The sequence below is a fragment of the Podarcis gaigeae genome (assembly GCF_964106915.1).
Source record: "Podarcis gaigeae genome assembly, chromosome: 2".
In the NCBI taxonomy this organism is placed as follows: domain Eukaryota; kingdom Metazoa; phylum Chordata; class Lepidosauria; order Squamata; family Lacertidae; genus Podarcis; species Podarcis gaigeae.
The window spans coordinates 64623987-64641913 of NC_139679.1; the positions used below are offsets into that span (position 1 = coordinate 64623987).

General features: G+C 43.8%; 1 protein-coding gene across 2 annotated transcripts in view; it reads right to left on the bottom strand.

Annotated features, from left to right (window-relative positions):
• Positions 1–17927, bottom strand: part of FAT2 (FAT atypical cadherin 2) — a 108608-nt gene that overhangs the window by 9552 nt on the left and 81129 nt on the right. For both annotated transcript variants that reach the window (XM_083728714.1, XM_083728713.1), the window contains exons 14-21: positions 17437–17826; positions 16840–17054; positions 15741–15878; positions 14860–15003; positions 14172–14369; positions 12468–13278; positions 11082–11227; positions 2611–3052 (exon numbers count right to left, since the gene is read on the bottom strand). In XM_083728714.1, coding sequence (XP_083584840.1) covers positions 2611–3052; positions 11082–11227; positions 12468–13278; positions 14172–14369; positions 14860–15003; positions 15741–15878; positions 16840–17054; positions 17437–17826 — 2484 coding nt within the window. The remainder of the gene's footprint in view (positions 1–2610; positions 3053–11081; positions 11228–12467; positions 13279–14171; positions 14370–14859; positions 15004–15740; positions 15879–16839; positions 17055–17436; positions 17827–17927) is intronic.

The window sequence follows — 17927 nt, forward strand, 5'->3', positions numbered from 1 at the left end:
ACCTCCAAGCACCCATCAGTCCCACCACCACCCCAGGATAGGGAAAGGAAAAATCTCTACAAGCCAACGAGCACCTTTGCTGGGTGCCCTCCTTGCTTATAAAATGTGTGGCTTCGTCCCATGAGCATTAGGACGGAATGCATTCCACTGATGTGGACACCAGTGACAGAGATTTTTGTTGGGGGGGCAGGCCTTTTGTGGGGGGAGGGGAAGAACCTCAGTTAGAAAGGGACCCCTGACCATTAGGTCCAGTCGTGGACGACTCTGGGGGTTGCGGCGCTCATCTCGCTTTATTGGCCAAGAGATCCGGCGTACAGCTTCCGGGTCACGTGACCAGTACGAATACGCCGCTTCTGGCGAACCAGAGCAGCGCACGGAAACACCGTTTACCTTTCCGCCGGAGCGGTGCCTATTTATCTACTTGCACTTTGATGTGCCTTCAAACTGCTAGGTTGGCAGGAGCAGGGACTGAGCAATGGGAGCTCACCTCATTGTGGGGATTCGAACCGCCGACCTTCTGTTTGGCAATTCCTAAGGTCTGTGGTTTAACCCACAGCACCATCCGAGTTGTTAAGAGACCCCTATTGCCCTCACAGTTACAATTCCTAGAGTCCCTGGTAAGAGGGGCTGAATGGTAAACCACTCTGAGCTCTGTGAGGGGAATAGTGGTTTCCTAACAACTCTCAGCACCCTTAACAAACCTCAGTTCCTGGGATTCTTTGGTGGAAGCCATGACTGCTTAAAGTGGTATGAGGTTGCTTGAAATGTATAGTACAGATAACTTCTGGGGTTACCATTAAAGCCATTTGTCCAAGGACCAGTGTTCACATGTGGCCACCAAACTAGAGACAGCTGAAAGCCTAAGCACCCCTGCTCAGTAGGCACCAGAACAACACACATTTTGCTATATGTGATTTTGCTGGGGAAGAAGGACTGCTTTAATTATGGTGCCAAACCCCTAAAAAGCCCTCATCTTTTCCTCTTCTAATGTGCTATCTTTCCACGTCTAGCCTCCCAATACACCTCCATTATAACCACCACTGCATTCTAATTGGAAATTATTACTCACCGACTTTGGGCCTGAGTACATGCATGCCTTCATAATGAATATGCCTCTCTTTGGAGTTCCCAACCCAATTATTTAAGCCCCTTTCCCAGTGCCACTCGCTTGCCTTCCAAAATACTCACAGGCCAAAACAGGTTCCCCTGCTCCTCCCATCCTGCCAGCCTAAACATTCTTGTTATCCAAATCTTCTTCGCTGGCCACAGGCTAAAACCTTCATCCATTCCACACCCTTCCCCCTTTGCAGCAAATGCTGGCAAAGAGAAAATCCCACACTTTTCACATTCTTGTCCCTTGCACTGTTGATTTAAATGTAAAGGGGGAGAGGCTGATGTGTAGGAATTCAGCAACTGCCATTTGTCTGGCAGCCTTGCAATAAGCTCATTGGGTGACTTGAGGCTAGTCCACCCAACCTCAGCTTAGGGTGGCTATGTGGAGAAAATGCCTTGAGTTCCTTGGAGGATACAAATATTGGTTAGGTAGGTAGGATACAAGGGCAGGATACAAATATTGGGTAGGTAGGTAGGAAGGTTCAGACAAACCAAGTAAACCTCTACTCCTGTCTGACAGTACAAATGGATCTAAAGACCAGACTCCCAAGTGCTTAAGTTATTGAAAGAAGGGACGGGAACAGAAAATTGGAGGAAGAGCTTTCTCTCTGCTGCCTTTCCCCCCAGGCACACTTGAATGAAGTCAATGAAGCAGTTTGGTCCTTCAATGATCAAATCATTTGGAATTTCCCAATTGACCTTATGAACTCAAGATGTTCCAGCTAGTGGGAATACCTGGCAACAGCGGCCAGCGTCACACAAGCCCAGTTCACCTGTAACACTACCAGTTCCATAAACCATGGCTTAGGAAGCCTGGGTCAAGTCTCTTGCCTCTGCCTTCCTTTTCCCCTTGTGTGCTGGCTTCGACATGAAGATCCTGGCTTGTTTAAACCAGAGTTCCTTGGTACATTCCAAACAGAGAAGTCTGGTTTAATGTTGGTTAACCAATCAGGATATTAAGCAGATGTAAAGGAAGTGTGGGCAGGCAGTGTTATTTTTCTAAAAAAAGAGGTGCTAGAATTCACAACAAACACCTCCCTCATTCTCTTAGAATGGCAATGATGCCCTCCTGAGAGGTACTGGAACCCATCTGAGAGGTGCAGGGCTGAGTTTCTGTGAGTTTCCCCTGAAAAAAAGCCCTGTGTGCAGGTTTTAGGCTCATTTCTGGCTTCTTAAGCCATGCTTTATGAAGAGGCAACATGACATCCTAAACAGACCAATGTCTCCACTATCGTTCATATTTTCACAGAAGCCATTTTCCTTAAATGTGACCAATCCCTGCTATTATTTCTCTAGGCCAGCCTTCCCTAGCTTTGTGCCCTATGGATGTCTCAGAGTACAACTCCTATCAGCCTCAGCCAGCATGGCCAATGGTCAGGGATGTTGGGAGCTGAAGACCAAAACACCTGGAGGCTGTCAAGTTGGGGACGCTGCTCTATTCCCCTACCCCCCCCAAAAATGTACATTGCCCATTACTGTTATTAACACAGCTCTTACCTCCTCCTTGTATCTCAATGCAGAGTCCATCATTGAGGCACGGGTTGCTTCTACAGGCACCGGTGTGTGGGCAGCATTGCCGAACGCCTGCCTCTTCAACAACACCCCTGGACCTCTTCTCCTTTGGTATGGCCACCAGGTCTCTTCCATCGAGTGTAATGGCATCCAGGCACCCTCTGAATCCATCAGTGACCCTCTGAGCCTGATGGTGCTGCACAAACCCTCCAATGAGCAGGTCTCTTCTGGAATGGGAAGGGTTGCAGGCCTCGGGGAGCTGCAGAGAGGCATTTCCCAAGCTGTCAACAAGCAAACGGATGGAACTGCCTTTCACTTCCAGGAAGACAGAGTGCCACTTTCCGTCACCCACAAATTGGCTGGACGAAAGGTTACCGCTGAAACCACTCCGACATCTGTACCCAAGGAGAGGCACTCCATTCACAAGCTGCAAAACATACCAAAACAGGCATAGGTATTTGCTAAATAAATAAATAAATAAATAAATAAATAGTGTCCATTTTGCTTTCTTCTTCTGTTTTTAGAGTCTGGGGCTGCATTCACACTATACCTTTAAGCACATTCTAATCTAAGCACGTTTCCCTCCTCAATGAATTCAGCGCACGGTAGTCTGCTAAGGATGTTGGGAATTGTAACTCTGTGAAGGGTTAAGTATAGTGACCAGAATTCTTTGACTGGGGGTAGGGATGTGCTTCAAATGTGGTTTAAAGGTACAGTGTGTTCACAGCCTAAGCATCAAACACAATTTTACAGTGGTATTTTATTGTGGGTTCCCGCACCAAAACGATATAGATAAACCAAACAAAATGGAAACGTGAATCCAAAGCAGCTCAGAAAATACAGTACGTACATTATAACCCAAACTTGCACTGTCATTAATTAAGATTGATTCTTCCTAGAATTTACAGCCATTCAAAATTCATAGTAATCATGCCTGCCATGATTAGATGATTCAGAAGTAAAGAAATAACACTGGCACTCGGGAAGACTTGACTGACGACTTGCCTACCAAATGGCTGTGTAACAACTCTGTTCTCACCCTCTTGTTAATGCTATAGAAGTTGCTGCCTAAGCTGGAGCTGCTCTTTTGCTGGCGCCAGTAGAGGTGTGTTGGCAGAATCCAAACAGCGGAAGGCAGCTGACAGTTTTGCACCGGGGAGAGTCAGCAGAGAAAACATAGAGGCAGAGAAAAAGATCGATTGTAATAGTCAGCAGCTTCTCAGCAAGATGGAAGCAGAGACCAGCTGCTCCAGAAGACCTACCTATTCAGCTAAGTTGTTGTGTGCACAGAACAAGGTCTCCCCCTCCATGCCTCCTAAATCTGCTCTGGAAGATTGGTGAAACCCTCAGAACAGGGTTTTTTGGGGGTGGGGGTGTCCTGCATCCCCCCCACTTAGTGCTATGTTGAATTCCACCCTGAACATTCATCCTGATTTGCTTACACAAAGCTAATGTGGGGGTTAGATTACCCGTTTTGATTTGTTTATGCAACCATGAGCACTGGTCCTGCATTCATCCAGATTTGCTTGTAGGAATGTGGGATGCCCACATTTTTCAATGCATTTCCCCCACTTACAAAACCACAAAAAGTCTAATTATAAAGTGGATCTGTTGTGCTGGGTGTAACAGAGCCCTTTGTTCCACTTTAATTGCAAAAACCTAAAGTTAGAGCATGCTCTTGAATCCCTCCTACTAAGGGCAAAAGTTCTGTCAGCAGAAGCATTTTGGCTTTCCAGATGGAACTATCCCCCATTTTCCACCACTGTGTGCTGCTCTAGACATTTTCCTGACTCTCCCCAGAGTCAATTCCAGGGGGAAGATGAAGGCAGAGGGTGCAGGAGTAGTGGTAAAGATCTGCCTTGACAACTGCTATGGTATAGTGACACATATTGGAGTGGTTGTGGTGAAATTGCACCTTTACACAGATCTCAAGGTGGTGGTGGGACCTACTTTCCCTAAGGATATCCTTTCTACAGAAATTATATAGTCTGAAAAAGAAGCTAGTTTGTTGGATTTTGTTTAAAGAAAATCATTATTCTCAATGAGATTACAGTGATTTTCTTTGGAATGAATCATTACAGTCAAGGAAATACTATACCTTACTTCCTTTCTAGAACAATATTTATTTCATTCTTCTTAAACATGCTATTACTATCATCAATAACAAATAAATTATAGTGAATAGTAAGATATACACATACCCACACCAAACCTATAGCTCCCAGAACACAAGATGAGCCTGCTGGATCAATGTAATGACCCATCTAGTCCAGCTAGGAATCAAAGCAGGGACCTTCTGCACGCAAGGCATGTGTTTGGGCATTGAGTTATGGTTCCTGGACTTCCGGGTTAGCGCCAACATCTAATGGCGGATTCCCTCCGATCTCCGGAGGGAATCGGCTCAGTAGGGATCGGGTCTTGCCGTGCCGGCGACGCGGGGACCCTTAAAAACCACAGGCGCGGATGCCTGTGGACGTGGTGACTCGGCGGGCACCATTAGCACCCCCCCGACCCGCAAAGGAGCCTTTTTAAAGGCTTCGGAACGGGGGACGGGGAACGGCGCGGTGCTGTGAGTCTTATGCTTCCCCTGCTGAGCGAAGCCGCATGCCATGGATGGAGAGCGCTGACTTTTTCCTTTAATATTCGGACCAAAAGCAACAACCCGTGAGTAACATGGAAATTGGACTTAAAAGGAAAATTTTCCTTTAAAATTCGGCACGATCGGGGGGAGCGTAAAAAGGAAGTCCGCCCCCCCGTTTTGTAGATAGGTTAAAGCAAGGACCAGCCAACTAAAGCTGGGAGAAAAAGTTGTCTTTTTGGACTATTATCTCCGCGATTGGACAGTATAATTGATCTTGCTGGAGGATAAGAACTGGTTTAAATTAAAGTGCAACCCCCTGGGACCCGGGTGCGATCTGCGAAAGAGCCTGTTGAAAGATACGGACTTTGACAGCTGTCAAATTAGCTGTCAAAGTCGGGAAACAAAAGGAAACGTTGATTTCTGTGATTTTGCTGGTTGGACTTTCTTAGTTTGGATTAAAATTGTTGGGAGCAAAGAAAAACAAGTTATATTTTGGTCTATTGGATTGGAATTTTAAGGACATTAAGTAAACAGAATCCCCCTAGAGGGGAGTTTGGGAACAGTGTAAGAAATGGCTCTCAGTGGAAAATTACTTGCTGAGCTGGGCAGGACTTTTTATCTCCTGGGAAAGTTCCAGGAGCAGTGCAACATCTTAACAACAACAGTAAACAATCTTGTGGGAACAGGAAAAGACTCGACACAAGTTTTCGACTCTGAACAAGTAACTTTTGAAATTGAAACAGAAACAGCGACAGCTGAAGAAACGAAGTTTGAAAAATCCCAAGAGTTATATGAAGATACGTTGGAAATCAAAGATGAAGCCATAAGGTCTCAGAAGATAAAACTGGACCAGAGGCCTGGTGGCATAAATTTGATTGAGAAGGAAATTGGAGCTTTTGGGACATATAGATTTAAAAGATTCAAGAAACAAAACTTGAGCTCCGTTTCTAAATACAGAGGCCTGCTGGGAAGTAAAATGGACATTACTGGAATAGAGCTTCTTCGAGAGCTGGTATTGAAAACAAAGGACTATCAAAAAGACCGGCAGAGAGTAACTGAAAGAGGCTTAAAAGCCTCTGGTGTTTGGGACCCAGGCTGAGAAATGGACGCATTATGGACATTGACCTGGGGATCAAAACCGGGAGAGGGAGGGTGAAGTTTGGGAATCCGAAGGGTGATATAATTTGTTTAGATTTTGTTTATATGTATTTCTTTTTTGTAATTTTTATGGAATGTGGAAAATCGTGGAAGAAAAATTTGGGCCGACTTTAGGAAAAGGTTTAAGATTAAGTCAGAATTGAGTTTTTGTTAAATTAAACAGTTATCAGGTTTTAAAATAATCTGAGGAATGAAAGAAAGATGAAAAGGGAAATGATCAGTATGACTTAACAAAACTATTAAATTAAGGTTGAGAAATAAGATAAGAACTTGCTGAGTGGATAGTAATGAAATTATAATACAGAAGGGGGAGGTGTGAGGAGGTTGAGGAAATAAGGCTTAAGAGAAAAAAGGGTTTGAAATTATACTTGTTTTGTTTGTGTATGTTTATGTATTTTTGTGTTTGTTTGTGTATTTGGTGTTTTAATTGAAACTTTAATAAATATTATTTTAAAAAAAAGAGAGTTATGGTTCCTACCCTCTTATTAAGCCCATCCTGTCACTTATGTTTATGGAGGGCTGCAGAATAGTGCTTGCCAGAATGCCCTTCCCGATGGAATTTATTCTCCGAAAAGGCCTGTCTAAGCCCAGCCTATGTTTCGCAAGTGAAAAATCTGTTGCAATTTCTGCAAATTACATTTTACTGTCTTTTTTGTTTCCTAGTTAGGGAGGGGATTCATACCTGTTTGATTGTTGGCTGTGCCTGTGTGCTATTTAACAGACCTTTATAAAAGGAAGAGGGGGAAATCTATTTCAAGGAGTGAATGATAGAACAACCGTAAAGATACAATTTGACCAAAGTTAATCACTTTAAGATGCTGCTGATGTCAGCCAAGCAGACTGCTTCCTTCTCCCGTTGAAATCATTAGGATTTAAATGTGCTTAGGACAGATTGTGCACTAAAGTATTAAAATGAGTAAAATAGCTGTGTGGTTTTTCTAAACTAAACAAATGGGGCAAGGGATTCAAAGATAATTTTAAAGTAATTTGTTTTCTCTGCTAAGTGCTGTGCTGTAGGAATGGCGAAAGATATATTAAAATTTTGTAAGTTACAAGCTCCTCTTTCTGCATCAAGATGCATTAAACTCAACCAAGGACCATCAAATAAAGAGAAAACTGTATCTGGAGGGTGAAGTTCTTCCTCTGCTGCCAAGCGAGAAGCAGTGAGCACACCTTTGAATTCCATAAAGATTCTAAAAGTACAGCCAAAAAAGAAAGAAAAGGGAATGATATCAGATTAAAATGTTCCTGCTTCTGGCTAGATGTCTTGAGTGATGAAACTCATCAAGAGAAATATAAGCACATGTTGGTGCTTGACTAACTCTCTTCTTCTTTCACATGGGCTGTTCATCAAGGAGTAAGTCATGTAGCATAACCCTGAAAAAAGGCCTGCCATCAATTAAAGCAGGGATCAGCAATGTGCGGCCCATGGGCTGGATGCAGCCCACAAAGACCATTTTACCGGCCCCTAAGCCGCCCCCTTGGTGAGTCCCTTACGCGCTGTGCTAAACTGGCACAGTGCGGTGTGGGGACTTGCTGAGTGGTGCTGGAAAATGCGTCTGCGCATGTCCAGACGCCAAAAATTGCTTCTGCGCAGGCATGATTTTAGGCATCTGGGTATGTGCAGAAGCATTTTCCGGTGCCACAGACATGCGTAGACGCAATTTCCGGCGTCATGCTGCGCCACTCTGGCCCACGGATGATTTCCATGGGAGTGATCAGGCCCATGGCCAGTAAACCTTGCCGACCCCTGAATTAAAGCATAGGTCAATGAAGACTTGGGTCATCACCTCTAGGTTAGATGACTGCAATGAGTTATACGTGCGGCTGCCTCTGAAGACAGTCTGGAAACTTCAGCTGGTGCAGAATTCAGTGGCCAGGTTGCTCACCGGGGCAAGACGGTTTGAGCATATAATGCCAATCCTGGCCCAACTGCACTGGCTGCAAATTAGTTTCTGGGCCTAATTCACAGGGCTGGTTTTGTCCTATAAAGCCTTAAACAGATCAGGACCTCAATACCTCAAGGATTGCCTCTCCCCATATGAACCGACCTGGAGTCTGTCATTATAATCTGAGGCCCTTCTTCATGTGCTTTCTCCATGATAGGTTTGGACGGTGGCAACAAGAGAACAGGCCTTTTTTACAGTGGCTCCCCATTTGTAGAATTCCCTCCCCAGGGAGGCTCGCCTGGTGCCTTCGTACTTATCTTTAGGCACCAGGTGGAAACATTTTTCTTCTCCCAGGCCTTTGGCTAATTAAACAATCTACGCAGCCTTTTAAACTGAGGGAGGGTATTGTTTTGTTTGTTGTTATATTGTGCATTTTTGTGTTTTTCTACTGTGATCTTCCTAAAACCACCAAGATGCACCAAAACCACTAAAATACATAAAATAAGTGTTATCTGTCAAATCTGAATCATTACTAATAAAAACACAAGCTATGGATCACGTAAAAACAAAGATAAGAAGTTAATTAAAATTGTGGTGAAACAACTAAACGGAGACCTCAGCTTAGAGGCTGTGCCTGTGATAGCCAGCGCTAGGAAAACCTGTGGAACTGGATTTCCAAAAGTGCTAAGCATCTCTCTAATTCCACCGATTTCAGTAAGAAAAGCCAGAGCTAGACCAGGATTGAGGAATTGGGGGGATTCTGTCCCACAATAAGTGACACTGTCTTCCAGCAAAGTGTTTCAGCCAAAAAGATAAAACTATTAGGAGACGTGCAAGAAAAACAGCAACAAGACGCGCGAGGTGTTTTTAGCTCAGACTCATTGTGTAAACAGGCTAGATCATTAAAGGCTAATGAATTATGTGTAGTAATTATTATAAACTGTCATCAGACTACCTGAATAGCTATAATTAGCTAGTGCTTTGCCTATTCATCTTTATCCAATGGCTCTTGAGTGTTAGAAATGTAGGAGGCAATTCTGTGGCTGCCTTCTCCCCTTATGAATCATCAAAGGATATTCAATATTTCTAACCTCATGCCCGTTAAGCATGTTCTTTTTCATTGATGTTGTAAGGAGACCAGACAGCCATTTTGTTGAGCAGTCATTCTTCTTTTTTTTTTTCCTGCATGAAGATTAGTCAATGCTGGCTATTTAACAAGCATTCATTGCAATCTGTTTGCTGATGTTGCATCATGTTCCTCACACCTCCCAGTGTCTTTTCCATTACATTCCTTATCACAAGAAGTCTGATATTTTTGGGGAATAGGTTTATTGTGCAACCTCTGCAGATCCACCATAATTGTGCGATCTGAATGTGCAAATTTTGTCATGAAGATTAGCAGCTAGTCTCAACCTAATTCAGTTTAAGCAATTTTATGAATGTTGTTTAAGAAAGTGGGTTGTGAAGGTAAAAAGCCCCCATAGACTGCATGGATAATGCCTGTCCTTCACCCCCACAGTGGGGTTAACAGTAGGTTCAGGCTGAATGGGAACACATGGGGTGGGAAGGGGTGAAGTTCCCATTCCCTCAGCACTGCTCTGTTGATTAAATTAGGTGCTCAATATGTAGACAATCTCCTATGGCTGCTTTAATGGGGGGAAAGGGCCATAGCTCAGTGGTAGGCCATCTTCTTGTATGCTAGTTCAATCCTCAGCATATCCAGGTAAGGCTGGGAATAACTTCTGCCTGAAACATATTTTCTCCACCTGGTGATCTGTGGCCAATCAGTGTAGACAATACTGAGGTAGATGGACCAATGATCTCACTCAGTGTAAGATAGCTTTCTATGTTCCTATGTTAACAGGGTGAGCAGATGACAGTCTCCTGCACCACATCAGTTTTGACCCCAAATGTGAGAAGCTTATTCATTCATCCAGATCAACCGCATGGCCCATGACACTATATTTCAGCACATCTCCACTTGAAAGACATAGATATGTATTGAGATAATTATGGCAGCCCGCTGGAATTGATGACTGCTGTTTCTTGTGTGGCCAGGATGAGAGGAACTGAACCATGAACTCGGATCATGGTGAAATGGAAGCCCTGAGGCTTCCCAAGTTCGTAAGTTCATGGAACTGGCAGGATACCCTGATATTGAAAGCTCTGCATTGATTGCCAGTTCATTACCAAGTTAAGACTGGTATAATCTGTGTAAAGCCTGATGTCCCAAAGTTATCACATATTTGTTTAGCTTCTACACGAACTAAGGCCTTTAGTACCAGGATTCTGGTACACTGCTCCTGCTGAAACTAGAGGGGCACCTACAATTTTGGCTATTTCATTGCCTGCTGAAAACAGGCAGTTGTAACTGGAGAATTAATTTGGTTCAGTGTTGACCATTTGTTCTGTATATTATGATTTTATAATTCTATTATGTTTTAATGATTTTATCGTACACCACAATATTACTTTTATAAGTTTAGATATACTTCTTTAAATAAAGATGGAAACTTACTGACTTTTCAAGAAACCACAATGGTTTTTTTTTTACCTCCCCCTCTTGTTGTTGCTGCAAAGTGCACCTCTACATATAGAATCAAAGAGTTGGAAGGGGCCTTGAGAATCATCCAGTCCAATGCCCCGCAATGTAGGAATATGCAGGTGTCCTTTGCAAGGATCAAAGCTGTAATCTTGGTGTTACACACTCTAACCAACTGAGCTATATATGTAGGTGCTCTACATTTGAGATGGGGAAGGACATTGTGCCTGCTTACTTGGGTTGCAAGATAGTGGTAGTGGAGGATGTAAGGATCCACAATTCCTACCTGCAGAACTGCACTATTGGTTCCATTGGTGGTGAGCAGGACGGCATGGAGCTGATGGGTTTTCAAGTGGAACTGCATTTGCCAATCCCTTTTACCTTGGTGGTGGTACCATATGTAGCTGTGTCCACTGAACTTCAAAGCTGTACCTGGAAACGAAAGTTTTAAAAAGGCTGTTTTCAGAAACAGGACATCATACTGTACTCTTCCAGTTCTATGCATTCTTTATCCTGAACATGATCTGTAGTGATACTCAATAATAATACTTCACATTTATATGACACTTTTGAATGCGATTTGGACATGCATGACCAGATCCATGCAATAAAGGAAACCAATATTGCTACCCTCAGTATTGCAGGTGGGAGGACTGAGAGAGTATAGCTTGCCTAAGTCTACCTAACAAGTCATGGCAGAGGTGAGATTTGAACTAGGAACCCCCTGATTCAGAGCTCAGTTTCTTTAGCTGCAAGGCTACGCCAGCTCTGCTTCCCCAAGACACAACATCACAGGGGTTTTAATGAACATCCCTTGCAATCCACATCACAAAAGTGCATCAGACAGGGAGTGAAGCCTTCAAAATTTGCATTTCCTCCTGGACGTCAGTCTCAAAAATTAATTTCCAGATGCCTTCATCTGCCCCTGCTGCCATAAAACACCTCTCTCCCATATTGATCTCTATAGCCACAGCCCCTCTCAAACAGTTCGACTTTATCCCTGGTGGTGCAGTCTTCCGTTGCGTCTTGAGACAGACAGATGCCATCAAAAGCCTATTGCCCTGTGAAAACCACACCTAGTTGAAGCAATACTAGGTGTAGCAGCATGTCAGGTATCTGAGAGGGAGCAGGGAAAGACTGAATTCCCTGGCCCACCGGTCCACTGCTGCTGGAGCAACAGTGCAAGGAAATGGGTATGTGGGATAGAAACTGGGGAGAACAAGGCAGGCAGGTAGATTTCACAGCAGGGCAGGGGGAAGGATTGGACTCTGTTGTGCTTCCAGTGACTACATAGGAAGCTGACTTCTTTGGAGTCTGGCGGTTGGTTGATCTAGCTCAGCTGATGGGTTGCAGATGTCCAGGGTTTTGTATGGGAGGGGTTTCCAACCCTATCTAGGGATGCCAGGGATTGAATCTGGGACCACCTGTATGCAAGGCGTAGGCTCTACCACTGAGTTACAGGTTAGTTTGGGGGTGGAGTAGCTATTTTCTGAGTTTTTGGAAAGACACTATTTAGATGCAAGAAGGATGTGTGTGTGTGTGTGTGTGTGTGTGTGTGTGTGTGTGTGTGTAGAAACAAAACATGCAGGGCATTCTACAATGTTCAAAAAGGACACCAACAGAAAACCCTGAACTACTTTCAAGGAGGTGGTTTATCAGAAGACTTTCTCACCATTGCAAGAACACATTTGTTCCAGACTGTGCCGAGGAGTGAGAACGCTGAGTCGGGCGGTACTGTAAGTGAACACCATGCCCGGGTCAAGCTGCATTGTCTCTCTGCAAGCACGCTGAGTGGTACAGCCCCCCTCCTGGCATGGGACATGAGTCACCTTCTTCATCTTCAGCCCTACTCGCTGGTCCATCTCTTCAGCTGACTCAGAAATCCGGCTAGCAAGGAAGCTGGGCTGGAAGAACGGATGATGAGGCTCCCCAATGGCCAGCAGAAGGTCCACTCCATTGGTAGCACCTGAAGGCTGCAAGCTAGCCATGTGGATGTTCTGCCGCCTGGTTTCGAAGAGGCTTCCCAGAAACCTTTGCAGGTTGCGCCAGTGATCACCTATAAACTCCTCAGGGGTGAGGTGGCGGAAGTGCAGCACCACCGCTTTATCCACAACTTCCTGGCTGAAGGACCACACGTGGATGTGGACGCTGGTTGTGGCTGCAAAGGTCCCATCACTGACAGTGACATTCAGGGCATAGTGACCGTGCGGGAGACTTTCGTCTGCAATTATCTTCCCATCTGTAGTGCCCACAGAGAAGTGTCTCTTTTCCGGCCCTTCTGACTCCAGAGTGTACAGCAGAGTGTCGTGAGGGTCTCGATCCGTGGCATGAATTTTGCCAAGAACCCCACCGCGGAATGCTCTTTCATTAGTACTGATGGAAATCTCTAGAGAGAGGGCTGAAGGTGGATATCTGCTTTGCTGCTTCACCTGGATGTTTACAAATGCAGATGAAGAGAGAGGAGGGATACCACTGTCTGTGACCTGTTGAGGGAAATTCAGCAGATGTTTACAACTTTGCACTAACACTTTTGCTCAGCGTGTTGCTAGCATGCCTCCGTCTCCTACTCAAGTCTCCTCCTCAAGGTAAGAAATGATGTAATATACAGTTAACGAATCACACTTGCATAATGAAAGGGTTAATCTAAGTTCAGGTTGCCAGTGGGAGTGGAGTTTAGCAGGCTCCCAGCAGCCTTTTGTCTCCTTTCTCTTTGAGCTTCCTGGAAGAAGGAGCCATGCAGCCATGGCTCCCTGCAAGTGAACTGAATCTCCCTAAATGGAGATTTTATAACCAGCATCTTTGCTAACCCAACAAAGGAAGGAAAGAAACTTTTATTTTATTTAGTGCTTTTATTTTTAAGTTGTTTGGAACCATTTTTCCACCTTTATTTTATTGCTGGCAGATGGAGACATTTATGTTGTAACTTCTGAAATTCTGTGGGCAAAATATTCACTTACTTGCAAAGCTGAGTGTCTGTAATTTATTCAAGGCTAAGTATTTTGTGGGGGATGTTTGTTTAAAGGTGTGGGTTGCCAAAGGGTCTGTCTGTGTGGGTTACCAATGCTGTTGTAGCAGTGGCACTGGGGAAGAGGCTATTTAACCCAAACAATAGTGTGCTTTTGCAATGAAAATACTCACTTCCACACTGCTGTTTGCTCTGTTAGGTACTTGTATCTTTCTCTCAACAGCACAAACAGCAGGCTACCTAATAGGTGCACTTTTGATATGAGAAATGGCCCCTTAGCCAGCATTGCTGCTCTAAAGAAACTGGTAGTTCTCCAGCCCTGTGGCTCCATTTCATCTATAAAAAAATTGCTGGGAGAGCCACTCAGAATCCTCCCACGTAATGTGTGATTTGAGCCTAAGATGGATCTACCTGGACTTGCAGAAGATATTGTTCTTTTGTTCTTCTGTTCAGGATGGATGATGTCAGCAACACTCCATCCTGATTGATCTGGAATGCCTTTCCATCATTCCCTTCAGTGATCTGGAAAAAATATGGAGGACCGTTCTCTGGGGAGTCTCTGTCACTCATGATGAACTCCAGGACACTACTGCCAACTGGAGTGTTCTCCTGAAACGTTCAGAGAAATAAGTTAGAGGAAGACCAGTTGTCTAGCTAGTTACAGAAAGGCCAAGTTGGCTTACAGGTTCAAGGTTCATTTGCAGCTACAGCTTTGGTCAAAGGCCATCACAAAAACAGAAACAAAAAGTCCTAGGGTTATGCAGGAGCAGAGCACGTGAGTATAATAAAATGTCCCACTTTGTATACCTCTTTAAGAGATATTTTGGTAATTATGCTATAAAGAATCTTCTGACCAAATGTAGATACTGCAACACAGTTAATATCTTCAAATCCAGTTAAACTCAAGGGCTATGTAGAAAACTGTGAAAGAATGAAATATTCCTGGAATTTCACCGGATTGGTTTTTTTTAATAATTACTGGAAATCTTGAGTTGCCTCTTAGGCTATAGGAAACCCTGTGATTAACATGGCAACTCTTAGGATTATCTTTGAAAAAGACTAATCGGGTAAGGCTGATGCTTTGGAATCGATACTTTACCTGAACAGTCACACTGTAATTGAGCTGAAAGAACCTGGGTGGGTTATCATTGACATCAGACACCCGAATGAGTACAGTGGTGTCATTGAAAAAAGGCACCTGTCCATTGTCAGTGGCTCGGACTTTGAGAGAATAGCTGGATATCTAGAAAATATAACGCATGTACCAAGGAGATTGGTCATTCCAATACATATTAAATAATGATTAAGTAAAGTATCATTTATGGCCTAATATTATAAGTGCCTTCTACTTTACTAAGACTTACAGGGTTGATGAGTTCTAAGTCCATGTCAGTCAATCAGTAGTAAATTTGGATATGCAGTAAATTAAAATATAAACAAGGAACCACAGAAAGAGGGGAAGGGGAATCAAGAATGATTGTGATTTATTTTTATTTTTGTTCTGTATATTGTAAAAGCCTGTAAATAAAATTTAAAAAATAAAAATAAATTAAGATAACTTTTGTTTAGTCGTTTACATTACCCTTATTTTATAAACAGAGATCACAACTCACAGATGGTGAAGCAAGGGTGGAGGATGTAAATGAGATTAGGCTTATACACCAAGTCAAGAAACTACAAATATGGGTATTCTAACCACTGATTGCTCCTGCCTTCCCATTTAAACAACAGCTCTTACTGCACATTCAAAGTAGCCTTCATATTGATTTCTATGCCCAGTGAATGTTAAGCTACCCTTTCTTATTGACTATCACATTTTATTAGTATTATGAACATGTTCGGCAGGTGGACACCATTAACTTCCATTGTCATTTTGGAAAAGTTCCTCTTTTGTCTTGTGGACGTGTTTCCAGTAGTTTAATTATTCAGTATTAAACCCTAACACATCTTAGCCTCACTCCCACTGAATCTGTCACTCACTTCTTCTCTGTCCAGGTGCTTGGCAATATGGATTTGTCCACCTTTGGGATCAATGATGAAATGGCCCAGTGGATTCCCTACCACAATTGAGTATGTGATCTGGTTGTTCATCAACCCATCCTTGTCATCTGCTAGAACCTGTAGAGAGAAAAAAGAGCTGAGTTATTACCACCACCAACCTTTAGCAGGAAAGAAGCATTATCTCTTGCGAAGGTTTCACTAAAATAAGCAGAATGGGTGGGTTGGGTTGGCCTGATTGCGGGGGCGGGGGAGCATGGATCAAAGCCATGGGGCAGATTGTGTGTGTGTAGGCCTAGGAAATGATAGTCCTGTTTGGAGGTGTTGCCATTTCCTCTGTGTAATGCCAAAGCCCATACCAGCCTATTTAAAAGGTGTCAAAGATTGGGCTGATCACTAATATAAACTCAGTGGCCTGATTCTCACACAACCCTAAATTATGCCTTGGCTTTAGCTTTATGTGTGAACCCTGCTCACTGGCGTAACTATGGTTTGTTTACTGCCAGAAAAACCTCAATCTGAAACCACGGTTTGGTGTTGGTCTATGAACCCTGGTTCTTTTAAACTATGGCTTGGTGCTATGCATGAGCCCAACATTCTTCCTTAACCATGGTTTCCTTGGCCACCCAGAGGCTTGACAAGCTGCAAAGTTACAAGGCAAGAGCAGCTGGAAAACAACCCCAACTTTGGAGAAGCAAGCTATGGCTTGTTTGATAGTCTGAGGAACCACTCATGGTTTGTTAAATGCATGTTAGATGCAAACCAGGCCAGCAATGGCTGCTTTTAAATGCTTTCTCTTTATGTACCATATACCAATATGTACCAATATTGTGCCTGGTCTGATGATGATGAATGGAGATGGCTATCAGCTAATATGCCTAACAGCATCTTTTCCCACTGCCTTTTCCCACTTCTCTCATTTACTGCATCCATTATTACACCAGGCCAAAGGCTCATCTTCTAGTAATAATCCGGTGCACTGCCCACTGTGTTTTCCTCCACAGAGGCCATCAGAACACTAAACTATAGTGGCAGAGGCTGTGGCCAAAATGCAGTAGTGAAGTCCCATGCTATTTCTTACCGTGATCACCATTTCACCAACAGCTGCATCTTCACGGATGTCGGCAATGTACGGGTCTTGGCTGAACATTGGCACGTGGTCATTTATGTCCGTGACGTTGATCACAACCATGGTGATGTCACTGAGAGAAGCAGAGCCCTTCCTTATACCCTCGATAGACAAGTAATATTCATGGCTAACTTCGAAATCCAGGCTTCCATTAACATATAAGATGCCTGCGTATAGACAGGGACAAGAAATGTTTTGAACACAGGACAACCAACATACTAGCTATACAAACTAAAGGGATGGGTGGCTATCTCACAAGAAAATATAACTATTTCAAATAAAGCAACATTTCCATTCAAAAGTGACCAAAATTTATTGCTGTATTTTTGAGTGAGAACAGAACAACCACTACTTTTTCCTTTCCCCCACCCTATAAAACCATCGCTCTGCATTGTTGATAGATTTGTCATCAAATCTGTATGGAAAGGGACCAGGGGAATTAACTGCAGCGTGCAAGAGAAGCACCAGGGATAGACAGGAGAAGCCAATTTGCAGAAGAGCAAAAGTACCATTGGCTTATCTTACCTGCTGAGTAAATAGCCCACTTACCTGTGCTGGAATGGAGCCTGAATTTCCCATGATCATTTCCATTCATAATTTCATACTTGATCTCGGTGCCCTGAGCACTAGCCCTTGTTAATGAAGACAGATTCAGAATCTCTGTGCCAACAGCCACGTCTTCCTGTACCACAACCACGTATTCCGTATCCAGGAACACCGGCAGATATTCCTTCAGATCCACTACTGAGATGGTGACAGTAGCAAAGGAGGAGAGGGAGCGTGGAAAACCCCTGTCTGTGGCACACACGGTGAGCTCCAGCGCAGTCACCTGTGATTCTTTTAGAGGCTTCTCCAGTCGGATCACTCCAGTTGCCTCCTCTATTGAAAAGTGGCCATTAGCTGACTCAGGAAGAGCATAGACGACTTCTGCATTAAGACCTGGGGGGAAGGGTGGACCCACAAGAGACAGAAATATTACAGGAGAGAGCATTTCATTTCCATCTTTATTTAATACATGGGAAACAAGCATATCTAGCGTC